Source organism: Podarcis liolepis (genome assembly GCF_965112155.1).
Source record: "Podarcis liolepis genome assembly, chromosome: 7".
Lineage (NCBI taxonomy): Eukaryota > Metazoa > Chordata > Lepidosauria > Squamata > Lacertidae > Podarcis > Podarcis liolepis.
In genome coordinates, this window is record NC_139561.1 from 61,297,279 (window position 1) to 61,321,206 (window position 23,928).

At 45.7% G+C, this 23,928-nt stretch overlaps 1 protein-coding gene across 10 annotated transcripts in view; it reads left to right on the forward strand.

The window, feature by feature from the left end:
- The window catches only part of ADGRB2 (adhesion G protein-coupled receptor B2), a 160,342-nt gene that overhangs the window by 83,904 nt on the left and 52,510 nt on the right, over positions 1-23,928 (forward strand). For 9 of the 10 annotated variants that reach the window (XM_083511561.1, XM_083511562.1, XM_083511559.1 and 6 more), the window contains 11 exons: positions 4,351-4,515; positions 12,463-12,627; positions 14,618-14,719; positions 17,491-17,597; positions 18,461-18,655; positions 19,787-19,855; positions 19,934-20,042; positions 20,507-20,653; positions 21,634-21,709; positions 21,816-21,918; positions 22,854-22,897. In XM_083511561.1, coding sequence (XP_083367687.1) covers positions 4,351-4,515; positions 12,463-12,627; positions 14,618-14,719; positions 17,491-17,597; positions 18,461-18,655; positions 19,787-19,855; positions 19,934-20,042; positions 20,507-20,653; positions 21,634-21,709; positions 21,816-21,918; positions 22,854-22,897 — 1,282 coding nt within the window. The remainder of the gene's footprint in view (positions 1-4,350; positions 4,516-12,462; positions 12,628-14,617; positions 14,720-17,490; positions 17,598-18,460; positions 18,656-19,786; positions 19,856-19,933; positions 20,043-20,506; positions 20,654-21,633; positions 21,710-21,815; positions 21,919-22,853; positions 22,898-23,928) is intronic. The other variant, XM_083511565.1, reaches the window with a different exon arrangement.

A 23,928-nucleotide genomic window follows, 5' to 3' on the forward strand; every position in this document is an offset into this window, starting at 1 on the left:
AACCAATTTGTTCCCATAGAAAAGGAGTGTAAGTCCTTTCACCTGAAGAGCTGTCTTTCTCTTTGAAGGAGCTGTCTTTCTCTCTTTCCACTGCCCACCCCCCACAACAGAGTAGTCAAACGTTTGAAACTCTCACATTGTATAATCCAGGAAACCTTTCACCACATACTGATGTTCACACGCAGGCCCTGAATTAGACTTGGCCACAGAAAAAGGTCTCATTCCTGGGAGAGTAAACAAAGGAGGGGCCGTGCCTTTGAACAGAATCACTGGAGTGCCACTTGAGTGAAAAAGACAGGTCAAGGAGTGGGGATAAAATAGTTCTTTCCACCCTCTAGCTGGAGCCAGTACAGTAGGGATCTCTCTTCTGATGAATGGAATTGACTTAGATTTGCCATCCTTCCCCCAATCTCTGTCCAGCACACACATGCATCCTTTATGAAATCTTAGGACTATTAGTGGTAGGCAGTGTCAGGAAGCAGGATGTCTAAGTGAATTAAAGACCCTCCTGGCTATAATGCTTCCTCCCACTGCTTTTATCAGGTAGTGGAAATAAAAGAATAAAGAGTTAGCTCCCCAGGGAAGCTCAGGCTTTCACTCGATGCCTGCAGCTTCCATCACTAGCACAGAACACAAACAAACTTCTCCCCCAGCTGGCTCAAAGACCTTTGCACTCAGAAATCGGACTTTCAATAACTTTCACTACTGCTTTGAAGCAACAACAACAAAATATTTGAAGTAAGAACGCAAAAGTGTCCTAAGACCCATTAAGATATAAAGTGACAAATAATTAATCAACAGTTTAAGAGCATTTGGAGTACAATTAACACACACTAAAAAAATTGTTTAAAAAGAAAACTACCTTAGCCTGCTCATCAGCCTCGATTCATCCACCCTCCAAGGCAAAATCTGGTTTGTATGCCTTCGATCTAAAAGCATGGCTCACCCTTTTAAAATGTATTTATTCTGTTATTATTTTAATATCCCAGCTGTTCTCCAAGGTGGAGAACAACAGCCCTGTGAGGTAGGTTGGATTGAAAGATGATGACTAGTCCAAGATCTCTCAATGAGCTTCATGGCTGAGGATTTGAACCTTGGTCTCCCAAGTCCTAGTCCAACACTCTAGCCACTACATTGCACTGGGCAAACCATTGTTTTCTTTAGCCTAACTGTGGTTTGTTGTTGGCTTACAATTTGTGGCTTGTTTTAACTATTGTTTTGCAGTTTTTCCAAACCCAACAGCCATGGTTTGTTCACCCCACACTCTCATCAAGCTACAAAAGCACAAGGCAAGAACAGCTAGAAAATAACCCAAGTTTAGAGGAAACGAACCATGTCTTCTTTTTTCATCTGTGAGGTGATCTGTGGTTTGTTGAAAATCTATGGTTAAAATAGCCATGGCTTTGCATTAATGGCAGGGGGTCTTTGTATTTTTAAATGTGAATGCCAAATGGAATTAGATCCAGCTGTGCATTCCAGTACTAATTGTTCTGAAATATAGCTTGTTGGGTATTTTAGCATTACAGAAGAAGGTGTTTTGGGTTCTAAGCAGAACCAAGTAGCGTCAGATCACAGCCTGTCTGTAGTTCCACTAAGGAGGCTGTGACTCTCACTGGTTGCCATAAATCTCTTCAGAGAAACCAAGAGGGCTGCCTCCCGCATGCTTTTGTTTTTCCTCCTCTCCACGCTGCTCCTGTCCTTTGGGTGTTGTGTGCTTTTCAGAGCAAGACTGTCGGCCAGGCTTGTACAATAGGGAGCCCCTCTGGCCATACACGGCTCACCATCCAATTTTTGTGAGCTGCCTGGTGCCTGGGGCCACAAAAATGGGAAGGAGAAGAGTGTCTGGTGTAATGCAGCCCTGTTGGAAACAAAGTCTTCCTTGTTTGATTGGTTCATTGGGCAAAGGGGCCTTCTTAATGACTGATTTCGTACATGACCTCTGTCAACCTTCTGTGCTGAGTGAGGATTTTTGCAATTATATCCATGTGTCAGACACTGCAGGGTCTCTGGCTGTTGGCAGGACCAGATCTTGGAAACAGTGGATAATTTTCAGGAACATAGGAAGCTGCCTCATTCAGTGTCAGACCTGTGGTCCATCTAGCTCAGTATTGTCTGCACTGAGTGGCAGCAGCTCTCCAGGGTTTCAGAAAGGGACCTTTCCCAACCCTCTTTGGAGATTCCAAGGATTGGACCTAGGACCTTCGTGCAGAACAAATGCTCTGCCACTGAGCTGTGGCTCCTAGACAGTGCTTTATACCACTGGTCCATCTAGCTCAGCATTGCCTACACTTACTGGCAGCAGCTCTCCAAGGTTTCTGATGGAACATCTCCATTCCTAGCCCTATCTGGAGATGGCAGGGATTGAACCTGAGACCTTCTGCATACAAAGCATGTGTTCTAGCATGCTGCACTATGGCCCTTGCCCAAAGCTGCACTTGGCTAGCTGATTAGATGCCAAGGAGTGAGGAGTCCCAGACTGGAGATGTGGTCTGCAGTGGAAAGGGCAAGGCAAAGGAGGCGGGAAGGGAAGCACTTTAGCAAGGGCAGTAACACTCTCAGTGGCTCATCCAGCATCAGACCGAGATGCCAAAGCTGAACAGAGGTGTCACTGCCCTCTGCCTCTGCCATATCTCTGTCTTGGCTGATGCTTGGCATTGGCTGGAGCCTTAAGTTGGCCAATGAGGTCACCATCTCAACAGAGCCACTTTTGACATTCTGTATTAAGCCTCCAAGTCATGCTGAACCACAGACAGGTGGGGGGGGGGGAAGCAGAGCCAGCAAGGATGGAGAAGAGGGTGGGGCACTGAGGGTTTCTGTTTTATCATGGTTTAGCAGAAATCAGTAGCCTGCTGCTGGCTGCCCAGTTGTTTCCACCTTGTTCCCTCCCTGGATAAACAAACCAGGGTGAAGCCTTCTCTTCCCTTTCTGCCCTACTTGCCTCCCTTGCTCTCTTTTCCCTTCCCACAAGGCTAATGGTCCTGTGCATGGGAGGGAACAGTAGGACTGGAAAAGACTCTGAAGGATGGTTAGGATGCAATGGGAAGCCAAGCTCAGTTGTGAATCTCCCACTTGCACCAAGGGAGGAGCAAAGCAGGAATGTACCCTGACTTATTATTACAAGCAAATGTGGTCCATGTATATGTCGAGCCTTCGAGTCTAGATACACAAGCACCATATTTTTGTCTATTTTTATCATTCGGCCTTTAGACTCACCATTCGTTTCTTCCCTGCCCTGCATGTGGTACAGGACTGGGCTTACTGATTGGAGCTTCTCAGTGGTGTTGCTGAGCTGTTCCTTGTGGGAAGAGACTTCTAGCAAATGGGCTTCCACCGGGTGTAGTGATGATGGTCATCAGCTTGGATGGCTTTTATGTATTGCATATTTATTTCATTTGCAGATTTATAAACAGTTTCACAACTGAAAGCTACCAAAAGGATGCACAAGAAGACAACACTCAAAAGATTACAGGCTCAGTAAAGTTAAAGCAATAAAATTTACATAAGTTTTTTAAAAAAAGGATTAGACTAGACAAATCCGAAGAAACTCCAAAGAAACACCAGCATCAAAAAGCATCTCTCCGCCTTCCAACCATCCTGCCATCAGCTCATGCTGGGGAGAGTTTAGTCATGCTAAACCTTCAGAGCAGGATAACACAAACTCATGGAGAATGGGGCTATCAGCGACTATTAATCACAAGGTCTCTGTTCTGCATCCATTGTTAGAGGCAACAAACCTCTGAATAGTGGTTTCTGGGGACCACAAGTCCAACTTGCAGGATTTCCAGAGGCATCTAGTTGATCACTGTGGAATGCTGGGCGAGATGGGCCTTTGGCCTGATCCACCAGGGCTCTTCTCATGCTCTTAGCTGGTAGGTGGCTCCTTGGGCCCAGAACCTCAAGGCCATGTCCACCGACCCCACCATCTGCTTATGCTTCCAGTACCCAGCTGCTGCTCCCTCTGTACTCTTGTTCCAGAAGCCCTTCCACCATGGTAGACTGGGTGGGTGGGATTTGTTAGCTGATTTATTTTCCCAAATCCTAGTCATCCTGGCCAGATGTGATCTGCATGGTAGGTAGGCGGGAGAGCTGGCCAGTTATCAATTGGAGCTGGCCCTGTGAGCTGCCGTGGGATGGAGATTCTTATACTAATACTGAAGGTTAAGCTAGAAGAGAGTTTAATGTATGGGGCAAATGTGGGTTGGAAGATCCTGCCTTAGAGGAGGTGGATGAGAAGCTGACAAGGACTGGTTAGGTGCCAAAAAAGAGATAGAGGGACATCTTCATGGGGCATTTCCTTGTGCAACCTCCTCATGCACTAATTGAGTTTTTCCCTGTGCTTTTCTCTAATAGTGGAAGGCCAGTGGCTGGACTGGGGATCCTGGAGCCGCTGCTCGGTGTCGTGTTCCAACGGGACTCAGCAGCGCACCCGCAAATGCAGCGTCTCAGCTCACGGCTGGGCAGAGTGCCGAGGGGCTCATGCTGACGCCAGGGAGTGCTACAACCCCGAATGTCCAGGTAGGGATCCCACGAGTCTCCATACGCAGGTGGCAAACAGACAGGGGAAGGTTGCAGTTGTTGCTCCAGAGGGACTGCAGAGCCAGTCGCCACATCTAAGTGAGAATCCCCAGCATGCTAGTGATGGACGTGGCTAGCTTGGGTGTGGTCGTGGCTTGTGGGCACAGCTTGGGTCTTTTGCAGCCAGTTCCCAGGAAAGTAGGCAGGTCAAGCTACCACAGGTAACTCTTCCAAAGACTTCTAGAAAGTCATTTCCCTAGGAAGCTACAGGGTGAAAAAAGTGGAGGCCTCTGGTGCTTGTACGTCGCCTAAGAGTGTGTGCGCTAAGGCCTTGGCATCCCCTCCAGGTAGGAACAGGAACGTGTGTGTGCAAAGTCAGCACCTGCAATTGGTAATTCTCTAGAGTGGCTGAGCCTGGTCTCCTCCTTTGTCTGGTCAGCAGAGCCCCTGCCTGCTGCACCATAGGCTATAGCTGCTTTAGTCTCAAACATTTTCATTACAATTCACCACCCTGCGTACAGTTTCTTCTGACAGTTAGTGGTTTTATCAGTGCAGCAAATAAGGAACAATTATCTCTAAATAACTCAAGCCCAAGCCTCCAGCTCTGATCATCACAGACCTCCAGGGACCACAGTCTGAAGCACAAATTGTCCGAGTCTCATTTCGGGTTCGGCTGCCCATAGTCAGGGGATAGGGGAATATTTATTCTTTCTTTTTTAAAAAGGAAAACCACCGTGTGATCATTGTGTGCACATCAACTTAGCTCTCAGGTTGGCTTTCCATCAAATGAAAATCTTTAAAACAATCACGAAGCAATTTATAAAACAAAATAACAGCAATATAGTTAAAACAACCAAGTTAAAACAGCAGGGGGCAGGGGAACCACAGCCAATCCAGCAAAACCGAGCTAACATTTACATGCTGTGCCAGGGGCGAAGATAACAAGATTTCCAGGAAGGCGTCAGAGGTGGCGTAGATGAGCTTTGCTGCGGGGAGCATCCCACAACTGGAAAGGCCTCTCTTTAGTTACCAGCTTCCTCATTTCAGAAGTCAGGGACACCTGGTGAAAGGCCTCTGATGATGGCCAAGGACAAACAGGAAGAGAAAAAAGGGTGCTTCTCAGTCTGGGCCCTTCCCTTGAGGAAGAGGTGCAGCTCTCTGGCTTTAAAGTCCTGTCTTGCTACTGTGATGCAGACCTTGGGATTGCTCCCACCCAGCTCCTCGCCTGACTTCCACAAGCTCAAGCTTGGCAAGGCAGGCCTTTGACGTCAGCCCCGTGCTCTGCCAATCTGTCTGGAGCGACAGCTGCTCTCCATAAAGCCGCTGCTCCTAATACGGCGGGTTCGGAGATGCCAGTCATCCAGCGGCAGTGACAGATGGCCTCCGGCTTCTGCCTCCTCTTCCCCCTCTGGCATCAATTTTCATTTGCCAGTTTTTATTGAGGAGTGACAGCCAGTGATGGACCTGAAATCAACAAGTGGCTGCGTCCAGGACTGGCTGTAGGGTCATGAGATCTCTGAAGCCAGACTATGCCAAGTTGGTGCCCTCCAGATGTTTTGCAGTACAACTGCCATCAGCGGCAGCTAGTGGCCGAGGAGAAATTCTATAAAACACACATTTAAAGGTGAATCTATCAAACTCAATCTTTCCAAAACAATATGAGAACCAAAACACCATCGTCCATCAAATTCACCTTTCCTAATTTTGCGATGCAGTTCCCCAACCAAGCAGTGTTTACAAAAAATACATATATTAGGGGGAAGTGTGCCTAAAAAGAAATATATTGGTGAAAATAACATACAAAAATACATTATATTATTGTAAATCGCTTGCAAAAATGTGTACGTTAGTCAAAACTGCATACCACATGAGCTTATTGGGAGAAATTCGTACAAAAACACTGAAGAATTTTCATGAGGATTTAAAACAAAATTTGCAAACTTCTGCTGAAATGAGGAGAATTGAATTTAAGATAAGAAAAATGAGAAACTTAGTCAACCAATATTGACTGATCCTTCCATTCCTAGCCCTCGCCAACAGGACTGGGGCTTCTTCTTTTTGCAGGTGACCAAAGCAATTTCTGTTCTTATTCATTGGTTTTTAAATTTGCAAACCTGCTTCAGACTCTGGGATGTTCATAGTTTACAATACTTCACATAGTAAATATGACAGAAGCAAGACTTGAACTCTGACCTCCCTTATCTAATTCTGACTTGCTATTAGATCGATCCTGTGGCCGATCTACTGCAATTTTCATTGCAGTTCAAGAAATGGGTTGGCTAGCACACACTGCTGGTTGTTGTGACAATAAAATGGTGGCTGGACGGAACCATTCACACTGCCTTGACCTCCTTGGGGGAAAAGTGGGCTTTGAAATGAAGAAGTATGAGAAGCTCTCTGCATAACGGTTGTGCTATGCCGTTGAATTTCAACATTGCCTTTCCTGCTCATACTGGCTCAGCCTTTAAGCAAAAAAGGTTTCACTGGACAAAAAGCCTCTTGATCTTTAAATGCTGCATAAGAGCATCTCAGATGGACAGGCGGACCAAAAAGAGTAAAACAGTATCATGGGTGCTGCTATCTATACATTGCTTCTTTGTGACCTTGAGCCCTGGCTGTATCTATTGGGGACAGTTTCTCATGCTGACCTTTAAAGATGGCTCCAAAGAGGATCTCAGTATGCAGAAAGACAGGAACCCAGTTGAGGTGGGTGGTTTGGTTGGCTCATGGAGGAATTGCCAGTGGGCTGGCTCTGGGAGCAAAACTTTTGCCCAGCCCAGATAGGCTCAAGCATAGTTTTAAATACAGAGAATCAGGGACTGACAGCAAGTTCCAGTGGTAAAAGCCTTATTCTGCCTACTGAAGGCATGAGCTTGGGGTGGGCTTGCCAAGTGCAAGTGTTCTTCCATTTTAAAAAATGAAACAAAACTCATTGAACATACAGAACATGATGTGCTATCAGGTTGTGTGCTAGGAGTTTGTCTCTCCCATGGGGGGGCACACCTGAATCCTGAAATGCCTAGGAAAAGGGCAATAGCACTGACAAAGGAGATGGGATTTAAACGCAGAAGGAAAGACAAGCTGGTGCCATGTAGAGGAGGCTGGAGCAATCCTTCCCCAACTGTGCCAGACAAGAGCTGTTATTGTGTCCCTGATAAATGCATTTGCGGGGCTCAACAGTGTGCCCCCCATGCCTTCTATGCTACCTTCATAAAGGTCTCAGCAAATACCCTCTCAAAAATTCACAACGAACCAGAGACTGTTTGCTTTTCCTGCTGTTTGCACTGGCTCAGCCTCTCCTCCACTGAACATGTCCACATTGCACTGGATGTCCATCCTTCCATTCTGAGCAGATGAGAGGTGCAAAGAGCTTCCCTCCATGAGCAAACATGGATGTTAAAACCTCTCCCTCCATTAATGGGGTGGCCACAGAGGGGCACGTTTGCATACCACCCTGTGGTCTTCTCCAGGGTTTATTCTAAGCTCCCACCACACCACTGCATAAGCAGGCAGAACACTTCCCACTCACAAACTTTCTGTACCTGAAAGAAATAACATGAAAGAGGAAAGAGAACAGAAGAATCTACAGAGGAAGAGACAAGAAGAATAAATAACAGAGAACGGAGGACAAACAGGAAATTTGGAGAAATGAAAAAGATAGTGAGGGAGCAAGAAAACAGAGGTGCCTTGAAAAGAATCCCCTCCTCCAGTTATTTTGAGGAAGATATTATCTCCCTTCCTTAACCTGTATTGATTCCCTTTCCCCACAAAGCAGAACTGAAGCTGTGCTCTCACCAGAAATGACTTGAATTTGCCTCCTATTACGAAACAGCTGTAAAATATGATGGAGATTCTGTACTGAGGGTTAATGGAGCACCATCAAAAAATGGCTGCTCAAAGACAGAAAAGTTGTTACCTCTAACCCATGTATTATTTACAACACTGTCTGGAATAAGGCCCAGGACACAAACCTATTAATGTCAATGTATCTGTGTGTCCTTGAGTCTGTCTGGGGCTTCAGTTTGCCTTGTGCTTCTTGCCCTACCTATTCCATCCCGTAAAGCCTTGCAGTCTGTGGGGCCTGGCAGAGGAAGGGAGAGAGGCCTTCTTGTGTCAGTCTGGGAGTCTCTAAGGTGAAATGAACTTTCCAGAAGTCTTTAGTATTAGAGATGAGTCATCTTCAAGGATTAGTTTTCCATGGCAGGGGAAGAACAAAATACTGTCAAACAGAAACAAAGCTCCAGGAATCTTAGGAACTGTTGTGTGACCCATAGGACAGGGCCTGTCCTCTGTTGCATCCACTGTTACGATCAGCAGTAGAAAATGGAGGGGTTAGAGAAAGAAGAACAAGGAGCCTCCACAAAGAGCTGAAAGAACATTCTTTAGCTCTGATTTCTGTGTTGAAGAAGGGTGGACTAAATGACCCTTTGAGTTCCTTCCAACCCTACAAGTCTGATTATGTGAGACTGGCAGGACTTGCCAAGCTTCCTGTTGAAATATAGAGAACTAGCTGTGCTACCAGGTTTAAGTTCTGCTGAAAGACCGAGCAGCAAGGAGTCACATCAAGGTCTGAGGAGAACTGCAGCAGATGGAGACAGTTTTGGGACCACAGTTTGCTGAACACTGATTTGCACCACTTTTCCCTAGAAAATAGTTTCTTGCTGGCTGAGACAAACACATAGTTTGTTTCTGTAGGGATGTTTAGAGAGAGACAAAGGAGGGAAATTGGTTATACTGCTTTCTTTTAACTCATGCATTCAATTCAGCCACCCCAGATGCTGATATTCTGTATATGCTTTCAACATAAAACTTCCTTTTGCAAGACAGTTGTGGTAGCACTTTGTACAAGAATGAAGAAATATCCAGCTAAGGCTGTTGGTGCAAAACCAGCTCCCATGCAGCACTTCCTGGTGGCACCCAACAATTTACCACCTTGTGCATCATACACCTCCTACCAACCAGAGGCGAAGCTAGCTGCTCCAGCACCCAGAGCGGTGCACATGCTGTGCACCTGGGGGAAGGGTGAGCATCTGGGGGGGCACCTCCCACTGCGAGCATCCCAGGGGGGCAGGGGGCAATGTCACCCCACCTCAGGGATGACACCTGGGGTGTGCTGCACCCACTGCACCCCCTTCCTCTGCCAGTGCTACCAACACAAATCTTGTAGCTATGTTTAAGGGTGCGGTTTTGTTTTCCCCCCAGAGCAAAACTACTCACAACCTCCAGTCCCAGACAATTTGGCCATCTTGAATCAAAATAAATTTTTAACATACTCAGCATAATGTGAAAGGGGGCCCAATGACACAACTGTGTGATCTTTTGTTCTGTGTTTGTTTTGTGGTGATATATAATGATTTTATATCTATATATATTGTTTAAGTAAAGTTCAAGATGGGTCAATTAATAATAATAATAATAATAATAATAATAATAATAATAATAATAATAATTTTTATTTATACCCTACCCTCCCCAGCTCCTCAGAGCGGCTTACAAGCAATAATAAAAACAAGTTGAATGATTACAACTTAAAAACAAAATTAAAATACAACATTAAAATATTGAAACATTAAAATATTAAAATGTAGCCTCCTCGCAGGAGGAGAAGGAAAAGAAAAAAGAAAGAGAGGGAGGGAATCAAATTGGCTCCAAGCTAAAGGCCAGGCGGAACAACTCTGTCTTACAGGCCCTGCGGAAAGAAATCAGATCCTGCAGGGCCCTGGTCTCATGAGGCAGAGCGTTCCACCAGGCGAGAGCCAAAGTTGAAAAAGCCCTGGCTCTGGTTGAAGCTAATCTAACTTCCTTAGGGCCCGGGACCACTAGGGTGTTGCTATCTATGGCCCTTGAGGCTCTCTGTGGGGCATACCGGGCGAGGCGGTCCCATAGGTACAAGGGTCCTAGGCCGTGAAGGGCTTTAAAGGTCAAAAGCAGCACCTTAAATCTGACCTTGTACTCCACTGGGAGCCAGTGCAGCTTGAAAAGCACTGGATGAATATGCTCCCATGGCAGAGACCCCGTGAGGAGCCTCGCTGCAGCATTCTGCACCCACTGGAGTTTCTGGGACAGCTTCAAGGGCAGCCCTGTGTAGAGCGAATTACTGTAGTCAAGCCTGGAGATGACCGTCACATGGATCACTGTGGCCAGGTCGGGGCGGGAAAGGTAAGGGACCAACTGCTTGATGCGGCGAAGGTGGAAAAATGTCGCCTTGGCTGTTGGAGTAACTTGCACCTCCATGGAAAGGGAGGCGTCAAGGATTACACCCAAACTCTTAACGGAAGGCAATGGCACTAATTGGGCCCCCGCAAGAGAAGGGAGTTTGTCCCTCATCCCCATGCCATCCCGACCCAGCCATAGGACCTCTGTCTTTGAAGGATTTAGTTTCAATCGGCTCCCACGAAACCATCCAGCCACAGCTTCCAAGCATCTGGTCAGTGTGTTCGGGGCCGAGTCAGTGTGGCCATCCATCAGCAGATAGAGCTGAGTGTCATCAGCATATTGGTGACGGCCCGGCCCAAAGCTCCGGATAATCTGGGCAAGGGGGCGCATAAATGTGTTTGACTAGTCAAGTAATTGGTCCCATAATACACAATTGAGACAAGGTTATGAAGATTTGAAAGGAACCAGCATACATCTTCATTTTCTGTTTCTTTTTATCTTTTCTCATCTACGTTTTTTAGAATCTACCCAACTCCTTGTTAAATCCCATATACTCAACTGTGCAAAAGCTTATTTCACCCTGAACCCTTTTTTGACATTGCAGAAAACGTGTCTAGCTGCTCATTAGAAAAAAAAAAAACTTTGGTCCTGTCTCCTTTTCTGCTCTTTGGACACGGCAGTCATTTTGTGTAATGCCAACGCTCCATGAGAGCTATTGTGTGATACTTTATCATGATACTTTAAATGCCCCCACTGGCTCAAAAAGGTTGGCAAACCCTGCAATAATGAGAAAAGGCTCCTCCATGCCCAAAGTATATACCCATAAATGAATCTGCCCACTGTGTCTCTGAAGGGTTTCCTGTGCCAGCCTAGCTTTCTTCCAATCTGCCTCTGTCATACGTGAGCAATCTACTGCACCTCTATATTAGGTAATATTGGATCATCCCTGATGCAGAGAGGCAATAGAATTACCCACCTGTGGAAGAGGCCTCCCACTGTTTCTCTGAGTGAGTCACTGGAAGAAGGCAAGGCCAGAGCAATCAGTCTCCAGTGGAGGCAGGAGATTCTGGGCCATTCAGTCAAGAGGCAATGATCTCTCAGAGGATGCATGCTTAGAACAAGGACTCACACAGAAACTAAGGTGTGGCTCCACTCCTTCAAGGATGGGCAATTCTTGCACAGCCTTTTTGGTGGTAGATGATGAAGTGTGCTTCCAGTTTTAATTCAAGGAAAGTGTGCCTCTGCTATCAACAGAAATTTGGGAAATTGGATGCTTTTGTGCTGGCTTTGAATGTGGGAAACCTGGATCCAGATCTGGCCAGCTGGCTGCTTGTTGGTTTGAGGTGGGTTTCGGTTCTTGATGTGGTGTTGTCTCTTACTGCATTTGGTAGCAAGGCACATTAAACCCTGCAACTCAAGCTGGTTGAAATCTGCAGGATTCAGAACCTTGAAAGAAACTTGCCTCCTGAGGAATGAAAATGAATCCCATTTGTTAAAGGGCACCCTTGCGGTCATGGCCTGGTTGGGAAGGGGAGAGGGGCATTTTAGCTTAAATGAGATCTGAATTATTGATAAATGCGTTTAATCATCTGTGGAATATTTGATTAAAGTAATTATCAGCCAGCACAATTGCATCCCAATGATAAAGAAGGACTTCTTCTATCTCCTTGCCATTCTGTCAAGTCCTCCAGCTAATATGACTCTAAATTAGGAGGGTGTGAGAGAGACTGAGAGTGAGAGATGGTTTAGAAAGGTCTACTAATTCTTCCTTTCTGCTCCCCTGAACTGAAGCTGATAGCAAGTGGGGCCCATGGAACCACTGGAGTTTGTGCTCCAAGACGTGCGATACGGGCTGGCAGAGACGCTTCCGCATGTGCCAGGGGACGGGCGTGCAAGGCTACCCATGCGAGGGCAGTGGGGAGGAAGTCAAGACATGCAACGAGAAGAAATGCCCAGGTAACTGGCCTTGCTGCCTGGCCGAGTCCTTCCCAGGTAGCGCTCTACCAGACATCCCAGTTTGTTCTGCAAAGAGACAAGAGGTCCTTGCCTTTCCTCTAACAAAAGGATTCATTCATTCATTCATTCATTCATGCTAAAATGACTCAGCCTCATTGTGTCATGTGAGCAGCCTATCCTTCTATTGGTCCTTCACTTTTTCTGCCCACCCACCGCCCCTAACAGGGTGTGCTGCCCATCTGCAATTTGTATCTTTGTATATCACCTCTCCATTTGGTTTGTGTTGCCCATCTCTCAGTTCCCTTCCCCCAACCCCTCCCCACAGCTCTATATTATCAGGTTACCAGACGTCCCCTGATTTACAAATCAGTCCCCTGACAAAATCCACCCATTCCGACTGAAGTTGAAAAGTGTCCCCAGATTTATTGGGGGGGGAAATCTGGTAACCTTACTATATCAGGGTTTCTGGGGAGATGAATTAACCTAGTGAGCCACCTAGGACTGTGTGGGCCCAGGCTGCTAAGGAAGAGAAGGTAATAAAGAGACAAGGCATTCATGTTTTGTGATTGACAGACATCATGAAGGCCCTAGATTTGCAGGATCTGATATGAATTCTAGGATCATGGTTTTTGGCTTCTATCTGGTCAATAGAGCAAGTCCCAGAAGGCCAAGGGTTCAAGTATGCTCTCCATTCCTGGTTCTGACAGTCTGGTTGTTTTTTTCCTTAAGTACAGCAAACTCTCTGATCCAAAAAGTCTATCAAAATGCATGCATGCATGCATTCCTCAAAAAAATATTGTGGTTTTGCTCACTTGATACAGACATACACCTGCTATGCTGAACGAACCATCCACTCACACATCAGCCTGTTCACATTTCATCAACTATGGATTCAGCTGAGTTCCCACTGAAAGGCAAACCTACCTAATACAGCTTTCTGAAACAATATGCAAACCAAAACACAACCACTGTTTGGAATTCACAGGTCTTTGAATTTTGCAATGTAGCTCACCACCCAAGTTATGTATGCAAAAATGCATATACTGGGGTGAAACGTGCATAGAACTGCATATATGTGAAGAAACATCATGTTAGGCATAATTGCATGGAAAAATGTGTATATGAGGAGAAATGAACACTAAAATGCTGATTAAAAAGGAGGTTATCTAACTCCTGTTTGTTTAACAATAGCAGCAAAGCTCCCCTTCCACCCTAAATTAGGTTGCTACAAAGAACAAAACTAGGAGTGGGGTTCTATGAGAGATAAAACTATAAACTCAGTTCTGCTGCTGAAAATGCTGTTCCTGAATTCACAGTCTGTCTCACACTCCTAAGCTGTTCAGCTGATGCCCTCTTTTCAGTGGCTACTAGTCATGATGACTCCAAATAGCCATCATGGCAGAACAATAGCAGGAGAGGTTTCATGGAAGGCACTCATTTCCTTCTTGTGGACTTCCCAGAGTAGGGTATGTCATTTTAGGAAGTGAAGGTTAATTTTTTGAAAATTTCTTCAGTGAGGGGATCATTTTAAAAAAATGGTTTTGGGTGTGAGGAATCTGCTATTATTTTTGTGATTAAACAACATTTAAGTCTATGTTTGATTAAGAAACACATAAACTGCTTTTGGGAAACCAAATAATTTTAATTTTGCCTTCTGAAAATGTCACGTAATGCTAAATAACAACAATAACGATGATGATGGTTATGATAATAATAATGATAATGATAATAACAACTGCAAGTAATTGGTAATCATTTTTAATGGTTTCTATTGTACACACATTTACTTACCAAGCAAAACTAAATTCTATTAATTTAACCAAAATATCTTTCAAATTCACAAGTCATGTTACAGTTTTTTAGCACCCCTCACTTCTGCAATTTGGAAGTTGGAAAATTCAACTTTCTCAGGGGGCATCTGGCTGCTAGACTAGGTAGGCCTTTGGTCTGATCCAACAACATCAAGGCTCTTCTTGTGTTCCTCCCACAGCCTACCATGAAATGTGCAAAGATGAGTATGTGATGTTGATGACTTGGAAGAAAGCTGCTGCTGGTGAGATTGTCTACAACAAATGTCCATCCAATGCTACAGGTAGGCAGCTGCATGGGTGGGGATACACATTTTTTAAACAGAATGAAGCCTTGTGGATGACAGACAGCAAGATGAAAGGAAGTGACCTGCAGGTCTACCTGCCAACATGAGTTTCCTGCTGAGAACTCAAGGCACTGCCACTTCATAAGCGATGTCTGCACTAGCTAAGCAGATGTCAGCTACATGGTTCTGCCCTGGTTTGTACTGCAAGATGATTGGCTTCTTCAGTCCCAAAACTGTCCCAAGGTAGTTGCTAACCCCCCTGTGATATTCTTTACTGAATCCTTCACCAACCTAGTGCTCTCCAGATGTTTTGGACCACAACTCCCATGGGAGTTGCAGTACAATAGCATTCAGAGGGCACCAAGTTGGCAAGGCTATCTTGGTACAATAACAATGAATAACTCTTGGCAACTCCCCAGTTCTTGGGCATTGCCCTGCATTTCATTCTTCACCCATGTTGATCTTAATATTAAAGAAATCAGATTGCACACACGTTTACCTCCTCATTAAAACCAAAACCTCTTTCCAGCTTCCTTTGCAAAATTTTCACAGAGCCTTGTATTTTGCAAGCCTCCAATGAATATGTCTTTTTGAATATTCCCTCTGCTCCCCTTGCAGATTTGTGGGCACTTGCAAATTTAACAGCTTTGAAAAAGGCACAGATCTGGCTGCATGCAATTTCTACATTATTGGGGTTTCTTAATGAAAAAAAACCCACTACTACTTGAAATAATAGCTCAGTTGCTAAGGGAGAAAGAAGCCCACACTGAAATAGAATGCAGTGTGCAAGGCTTGTCCGCAGCACTGCATATGGGGAAGCCAGGAGCATCGCATACTATAAAATAATTAGGTGGTGCTGGAGGCCTGACCTCTTTGGGTCTGGAGTTCATGTCTGTGCCATGGTCTGCTATTAAAGGTACAATATTTTAAATGTTTTTATTCAAGCCCCATAATAAGCAGATTTACAAACATAGTTGGAAAGAGAGGGGGGTTTTGGGGTGGGGAGAGGGGTTTAAAGATAACAGTCTTCAAGATGAATGGTGAGGAGCAGGACAGGGCCAAGGGATGTAAGGATTTGCAAAATGTTTACCCAAATAAACTAGCTCTCTGAAGGAAACTTAAGCTTCATCTGGGGAGCAGCAGAGCAGAGTGACACCTGCATCCAAGGCCTGTTGCTCATGCTAGGGTTAAAGGCAGCGAGGTGTTTTTCTCCTTTTTTAGGTGTGTCGGCTCCAGGCTGGCATAGCTGAGAAGCTCAAGAACCAGACCTTTGCATTTTACAACAGGTCTTTACAACTATTCAAATAGATCAGGACTGTAGAGCCTGGGGACATCAAAACGTCCTTTTCTGGCACCTAAGAAACAATGTGGGCACCAGGGGGAGTTCCATGAGTGGGATGCTGGTGGGAGCTCTGTCTTTAACATCAGAATTAGATGAAGCTCTTCAGGTGGTAAATCTGCATTTAGGGGTGATAGTGGGCTGGATGAGGACCATAAACTGAAGTCTAATCCTGACAAGATGGAGGTGCTATGGATTGGTGGTTCTTGGGTCCAAGGACTGAGTGATCAGCCTCTTCTGGATATGGTTGCACTCCTTCTGAAAGGCCAAGTTTGTAGGCTCTGAGTGCATTCCCTGAGTCTACCTTGTTGCTAGAGGCTCAGTTGGCTGCAGTGTTGTGTGGCTGTTTCCAACTCCGTCTAATTGGCCAGCTGCAGCTGCTCTTAAACTCTGATAGCTTGGCCATAATAATCCATCCCCTAATAATCTCCAGACTTGATTATTGTAATATGCTCTATGTGGGGCTGCTCTTAAAGATGCCCCATAGATTGCATGAGATCACGCACCAGTCTTGACAGATCTGCACTGCTTGTTTCTGTAACTGCACCGGCTGCCAAGCTCAATTCCGAGTGCTAGTCTATAAAACCCTAAACGGTTTGGGAATACACACCCTAGTTCATGGGTTGAGAGCTGTTGGGGCAACCTCTGTGGCTAAAGTCAGAATCATAGGGCCTTCTCAGTCGAGAGTCCTCCAATAGTGGAACATACTTCCGGAGGAGATTTAGACTAGGGTTGCCATATTTCAAACAGTGAAAATCCAGACAGAAAAGTTGTTGAGCTTTCTGTTGTTGTTGAGCTTTTTGGGCAAAATTGCTTTTAAAAATCTGTTTTGAAGCTATTTTTATGGGGAAATGGCAAAAATGACACCGCCAACATGGGCTACCATATATCTGGATTTTCCCAGACATTTCCGCAATTTCTGCCAGGACATTGCTGCTGACTGCAGTATTCCAGATATATCTGCATGGCAACCCTAATTTAGGTTGTCACTGAACTGATGAGCTTTCAGTATTAGGCAAAAACATTTCTTTTTTGTGTGTTTCATTGTTTTGCCAGAGCTGCTGAAGTTCAATTTGTTTTAAAATAGTCATTCTGACAAAGGTAGGAAGAGGTAGATTGCTTTTTAGTTTGATTGTGTTGTATCTGGAGGTGATGAGATTTACACAGTATGCTTATGATGACTTGCCTTGTGATGGATTTATGGTGAAGGATGGGATCCCAAAAAGTACATGTATTAAATATGCCTTATTGGGCTGTTTGTGAGCCTAAAAGGACCACCAGACGCCCGTCTCCTCCAAAGTTCAGCCCATTTCCTGTTGCAAACACCCCCTTGTTTTGGGGTTCTTCCTGGGGACTGGCCTGGAGGTGGCTGGGCATTTGGGGGACCTTCAGCCACAAGTGCTACCTGTTGGTTTACCTTCTTTCCTAGGGTCTGCCAGCCGCCGGTGCTTGCTCAACTCCCAAGGCGTGGCTTTCTGGGGCACGCCCAGCTTCGCACGCTGCATCTCCCACGAGTACCGATACTTACATCTCTCAGTAGGTGCAGACTCTGGCTGGCAAACAGACCTTCTCTCTTCCCTTTTTATCCCTTTTGGCTACGGTCTCAGCCCTTTCCCTATCTTGTCTTTTTTATATATAAAAGGGGGGGGGAGTTGGTGTAGGGGTGGGACAGGTGCTGCTAAGCATGGAAAGGGAGGGGTGCACAAACTGCACAGAAAATGCAGTAGGCAAAATCAGTTTAGGTGAATGCACTGATACCGATCAAATCAATTATGACTGATGCTGGTGTTTTCAGCGATGAGCTTGTTGGTGGGCAAGCATGTGTGTATGGATTTGCATTCTCCCCTGGCAAAGGTAGTGCAAAATGTGTTGGGGAAGTATTTAATTAAGTAATTATCACAGGAACATGCAATCCTTTGTGTGCCTGCTCAGAAACAAGCCCTTAGTCCCAGGATCTGCCTTATACTGATGTAGTCTGTTGACACGTTTATCTTTGTATTATCTGTACCAGCTTTCACCAGCTTTGTGCCCTCGAGATGTTTTGAGGTACAGATCCCATCAGCCCCAGCCAGCCAGCTGGCCATGCTTGCTGGGACTGATGGAAGTTATAAAGTCCAAAACACCTGGAGGGCACCGGGTGGGTGGAAGCTGATCTGCATTGGCGGACCTGTTTCATGAAATCCTTTTTCACTGGCGTTCCTGGGGATTGAAACAGGAGCTTTGGGCATGCAAAGCAGGTGTGCTGCTCTTCCACTGAATTACAATGGGCCTTGGCTAGAGATTCCTCTGCTCAGGGTCTCTCACTGTAAGCCTAATGGCACACAGATCCTACTCCATCCCTGGCCTTATCTTTCTCCATCTCTTTCTCTCTCTTCCCACACTCCTCCATCTGATCAAAGCTCCGAGAGCATTTGGCCAAGGGGCAGCGCATGCTGGCGGGTGAGGGAATGTCTCAGGTGGTCCGTGGCCTGCTGGAGCTTGTAGCCCGGAAGACGTACTACAGCGGAGACCTGCTCTTCTCAGTGGAGATCCTGCGCAATGTCACAGACACTTACAAGAGAGCCACTTACATCCCTTCCTCAGATGATGTTCAGGTACCATTCTGGATGGGAAAGATGCAGTTTCAAGGCACACGTGTCGCAGGGCCATTGTAACACAAGGGGCTTGTTTTCCTCACTATATGACAGAGATTCAGGGATGGACAAATCAGGCAATTTCCTGTTAGTGTCAGCTTTCCATGTGTTCAGTCATGAGTTCATCCTGTCTCTTTTTCTATGATTAAAACACACAAAAGCACATTTAAATATTTTCTCCTAAAAATGAATTTTTGTCTGCATTCCCCACCCCCACCCCCCCCAAAAGGCAAATTTTAAGCCAAAAATTCCATCACAAAATTTTTACAGGCCAAAAGAGTAACTGTGTTATAATTTGCATATTAGTCTAGGAAATGCAAATTAGGTCAAGTCACTGAAAATTCAGTGACCCACTGAAATGCAGACCAGGCAAAATAGTCCAGTATCCCTAATAGGCAGTAGTAGCAACAAGAAGCCATGAATCCAGATGTCTTTCAAACAAAACCAAATTCTTCCACAAGAAAGGCAATATTCTGTGACTTGCATAACTTTTTGCAGATCAAACAGGCTGGCAGAGATCTGCTTATTTTGCATTAAGTGACTTGTGGCAGTTGTGTTCCTCCTCTTACCGCTAGAAACTCTGCTTAGCTATTCCCTGTGCCTTGAGATTTTGCCAGGTGCTGCCTGCACAGTTTCACACTCATCCCTGCGCACTTAGGCTTCTTCCCTCTCCCCTGCCAAAAACTGGATTTTGAGGAGAATTGCCTAATGTAATTTACCAACTGCAAAATGTTGAGGTTATGGATGTTCCTGCTGAGCTGAATCATTTAATACACACATGGTGATATCAGCTAATATTTCATATGAACATTTTAGCAGAAAGAAAAACAAAAGAAAAACAGTGTTCATGAGTAGCAGTATTTCTCAAGAGGGCTCCTGCCTACCCACAAGATCAATTTTGAATACAGCATCCTTCGCCAACCTGATACTCTCCAGATGTTTTTGACTACATCTTTGATTAACTCCAGCCAGCAATGTGCTGGAGCTAATTGGAGCTGTAGTCCAAAGCATCTGCAGGGTGCCAGGTTGGTGAAGGTTGACAGCTGGAGCCTTCCCAGTGCCTGCACTTCAACCTCTCCTCTGCTCCCACAGCGGTTCTTCCAAGTCGTCAGTTACATGGTGGATGCGGAAAACAGGGAGAAGTGGGAAGATGCACAGCAGGTGAGCTGACATGCCTTGTGTGCGGGGCTAGGCTGTGGGGACCCCCAGCCTGTGTTAACATTTCCTTCTGCCTCACAGGTCATGCCTGGCTCTGTGCTCCTGATGAAGGTGGTGGAGGATTTCATCCACCTGGTCGGAGATGCACTCAAGGCCTTCCAGAGTTCCCTCATCGTCACGGACAACTTGGGTGAGTGGCTGGAAGAGAATGGAGGGATGGCTTCCTTGTTTGGTTGTTGGGAAGGGAACAGGGCAGGGTGGTTGTACACCAAGTCCACAGTCCTGGAGGTTGTGTCTGCTTATCCAGGGTCCCTGAGGTCACTAGCTAGGCCTTCTTGAGCATGGTGGTGAGAAGGCAGCAACTTCCATCCAGTCCTGCATTCATTGCAATCAGCTCTGCCTCCATTCCACTACAGTTCAGCTTCTACAGTTCAGACTTAAAAAACTATAGGGAATACCACTCGCATTCACTTGCAGTCAAGGGGGCTCTGAGTCCTCTGTCTCCACTGTCCCAATTAGCATACTAGGCTTGGTCCCTCCACCACTGAGGCTCTAGAGGTCTGGAGTGTTGGCAGAGGGGCAAAATGAGTTCCCCCCACAATACCCAGTAGCGACACCCTCCCCTCCCCACTTTCTTTCTCCCACCCTTGGCAGTAATCAGCATCCAGAGAGAGCCGGTTTCTGCTGTCTCCAGTGACATCAACTTCCCCATGAAGGGGCGGCGTGGAATGAAAGATTGGGCCCGCCACTCTGAGGATAAGATCTTCATCCCCAAGGAAGTGCTCAGCCTCTCCTCATCTGGTATGTGGTCTGTGTCCGTGTGTGTTGGGGAAGGGCTACGGCTCAGTGGTAATGCATCTAGGTCCCAGGTTCAGCCCCTGGTATCTCCAGGTAGGGCTGAGAGAGAGACTCCTGTCTAAAACACTGGGGAGTTGTGTAAAAGCCTAGCAGCCAGTGTAGACAATACTGAGCTTGATGGAACAATGGTCTGGCTTGGTATAAGGCAACTTCCTATGTTCCCACGCCCCTGTACTGTTCTGTGACCCTGGAATTTTGGAGCCTCTTAGATCTCTCGTTCTATCTCAGGATTTTAAACATTCTTTGAAGAGCGAGCTAAGAGAGCCTGGATTCTTCCTGAAGAGAAAGGGGCACAGCTCACACACTTGGTACACAAGAAGCCTCAGATTAAATGCATGACCTCTCCAGGTGGGGCAGGAAAAGGCTCCAGGATTATACCCCAGAGAGCCACTACCTGTCAGTGCAAATAATACTGACCTTGTTGTAACAATGGAATGGCTGTAGCTTAGAGCATGTGATTTGCATGCAAAATATTCCAGGGTAAAACTGGGGATGTTCCCTGCCTGAAACCCTGCAAAGCTGCCAATCAGTGTGGAGACTACAAAGCCAGATGAACCAATGGCCTGACTTGGAATGGGGTGGAGTGTGAGCAGCCGTTTCAGCACTCCCTTTCCTGTACATCTGTGTGAGGAGAATGAGAATCTCAGGAGAGTTGGGGTGTAACAGCCTGCAGACCTCGTCATATTCCCATATTCCCAGTATGGGAGCATAACTGAACCATAGTATAAAATGTGGCCAACCTTAACCAGCTTAATTCAAGCACGTGCCAAACCAAATTACCTTGCCCAGAGCTAGCTCATTCCAGTTCAAGCCCAAATGAGCTCCCCCCATCAACTAGTATGAGCTGGTCTAGAACTGTCTCTAATCACAACCTACTGTAAATCAATACTGGTCTTTCCTCCCTCCCCCATATTTCTCTGCAGAAACAGATGAATCATCTTATTTTGTCATTGGTGCCATCTTGTATCGCACATTGGGATTAATCCTGCCTCCTCCTAGGTGAGTGGCTGTGGAGGTGGCATGTGGAAGGGGTATGTGCATGACATCACACACTCAAATGCCAAAAGGATTGCTTGCAAACAACCTGTTTCTCTTCCACCCACAGAAGTCCCCTGGCTGTCATGTCCAAAGTTCTCACGGTGACAGTGAAGCCCCCAACCAAGGCCATGGAGCCCTTGATCATGGTGGAGTTGTCCCATATCATCAATGTAAGTGGTATAAGGTTCTCCTGTGATAGTGCCCATACCCATTACTGCCCGCCCTTCACTATGAGGTCCAAGGGGAAATCGCATCAATGTGAAATACAACATTTAAAACACTCTAAAACAAATTTAAGTCACAAGTAGAGTGTGTCCTAAAATACATGTTTTTCAAGAGACAGCATGAAGAGGTGTATCTTCAGCATACAACAAAAGCTGGATAATGAAGGTGACTTGTGTTCCCCTCAAACATAGTTGGTACAAAATACCCACAATCACAGAATTTCAAGTAGAAAACAGCCTTGGGTTTCAAGGGAAAGTGAATTTCCCTAATGAAAACAATATATGTCTGGCAAGGTAAGGGGAGACGTGCTCCCCCCCCCCATTTGTCTTTGGGGGGTTGGTGGTCAGGGAGAAAAACAACAATTGTGGAACAAAAAGAATTATTAATAAACAGAGAAATGAGCACAAAAAGAAACAGCAACACAGTCTGGTATTTATTCCCTGTGCAATCTGAAAATATTTTTGTCATGGGAAAATCCTCTTTAATAAGACTTCTCTGAAAAAGAAAAGAAAAATATTCCATGGTTCAATGTATTTTTGCTCAGCATGGCAGCTTCTTCCTCTTTTTAAAAGGTATTTATTAAGGAGTAAGAATTCTTCTTTGAATCAGATGATGAAGATCTTTCATTATTAAGGGTGTTTCTATCCCGCCCTTCAAGCACTGGTCTTAGGGGAGCTGACAATAATCCCTTCTGGAATGCAACCTTCTGAAATACATTGCGCATCTGGGCAGAGCTTTGCCCTTTTGAGGACAAAACCAAACCCCTCATAAGTAGCCACTGAAACCAGAAAATTATGTTCATTGTATTCACCATACCCAGTTTAGCCTTGCTGGCACCTGACACCCAACTGATCACTCTCCTTCTCTGCGTTGTCCACAGGGCACCTCACATCCACAGTGTGTGACCTGGGAGTACACCAAAGTGTAAGTACACATCATCTTGCTATAGTGTGGGTTTGTGTAAGAGCACACATGCAGATGGTGGGCACACCCATATGACTAAGAGTGGGGAAGCATCACTGATTTGGGTAGCAGGGAAGTCTCTAGTGCATAGGAATGTAGTTTGTGTGGGGACAGCTACAAGATGCATCTACACGGGTCATCCCTTGCAAACAGTCATTTTTAACCCACTGTTAATGTTATCCTATTTCTTCCATTTCTGTTTTGCCATTCCCACTCTCCTGGACACTAGATTCTCCCCCTGTGGCAGGAAGGAATACTAACTGGCAGGAGAGCATTGTGATAACACTCACCCCTGGCTAGGCACTACATTGCTACTCAAATCCAGGGGAATAGGCGAGTGGCTAATTGCACTTCTGAGTTGCAGATGTTGTGTTAGGGTAGCCCCATGAGCTGGATCCTACTGACTCTTTCCACTGTAGCTTTCTGTGACCATGTACTGAAGGTTTGACAAGTTTAAAAGCCATCTTAGAAGTGTTGGGTCAGAGTCGTTCTTTGCCTATGTTGCGTGTTGGAAGGATTACAGTAGTTGGACCTTGGAGAAAGAAGGACGGATGTATGGGGAGCCTGTTTGAATTGAGAGGGTGGGAGTGAGAATATTGTTATGAACCCGAGACTGCAAGAAGCAAGACCTTTTGTCTCTGTCTTTCTCCTCTCTTACCTAATACATTCAGGATGGGATCTTTGTTCATCAGTGAGACCTGGTTGGCTGCGGCATCTGTGTTTGCTCAGATATGTTTTGTAATAGTATCACTTTAGGATGGAGGGCCATCAATATTGTCTCTGCCTGTGGATGTGGAATGACAGCAATCTGTAAAAGTATCTTGGCTCTTCAAAATTACCCAGTGGCTGGCTGTCTTGCCTATGAAGGAAGGTGTGCTCCTAGAATTTGAGGCCTGGAATAGTTTAGAAATTCTGTCGGCATTCTACCCTCCATGCTGCCTAATAGACTCCCTAGCTGAGTCCATCAGCTTGAAGGTTATGTTGAGATTGGC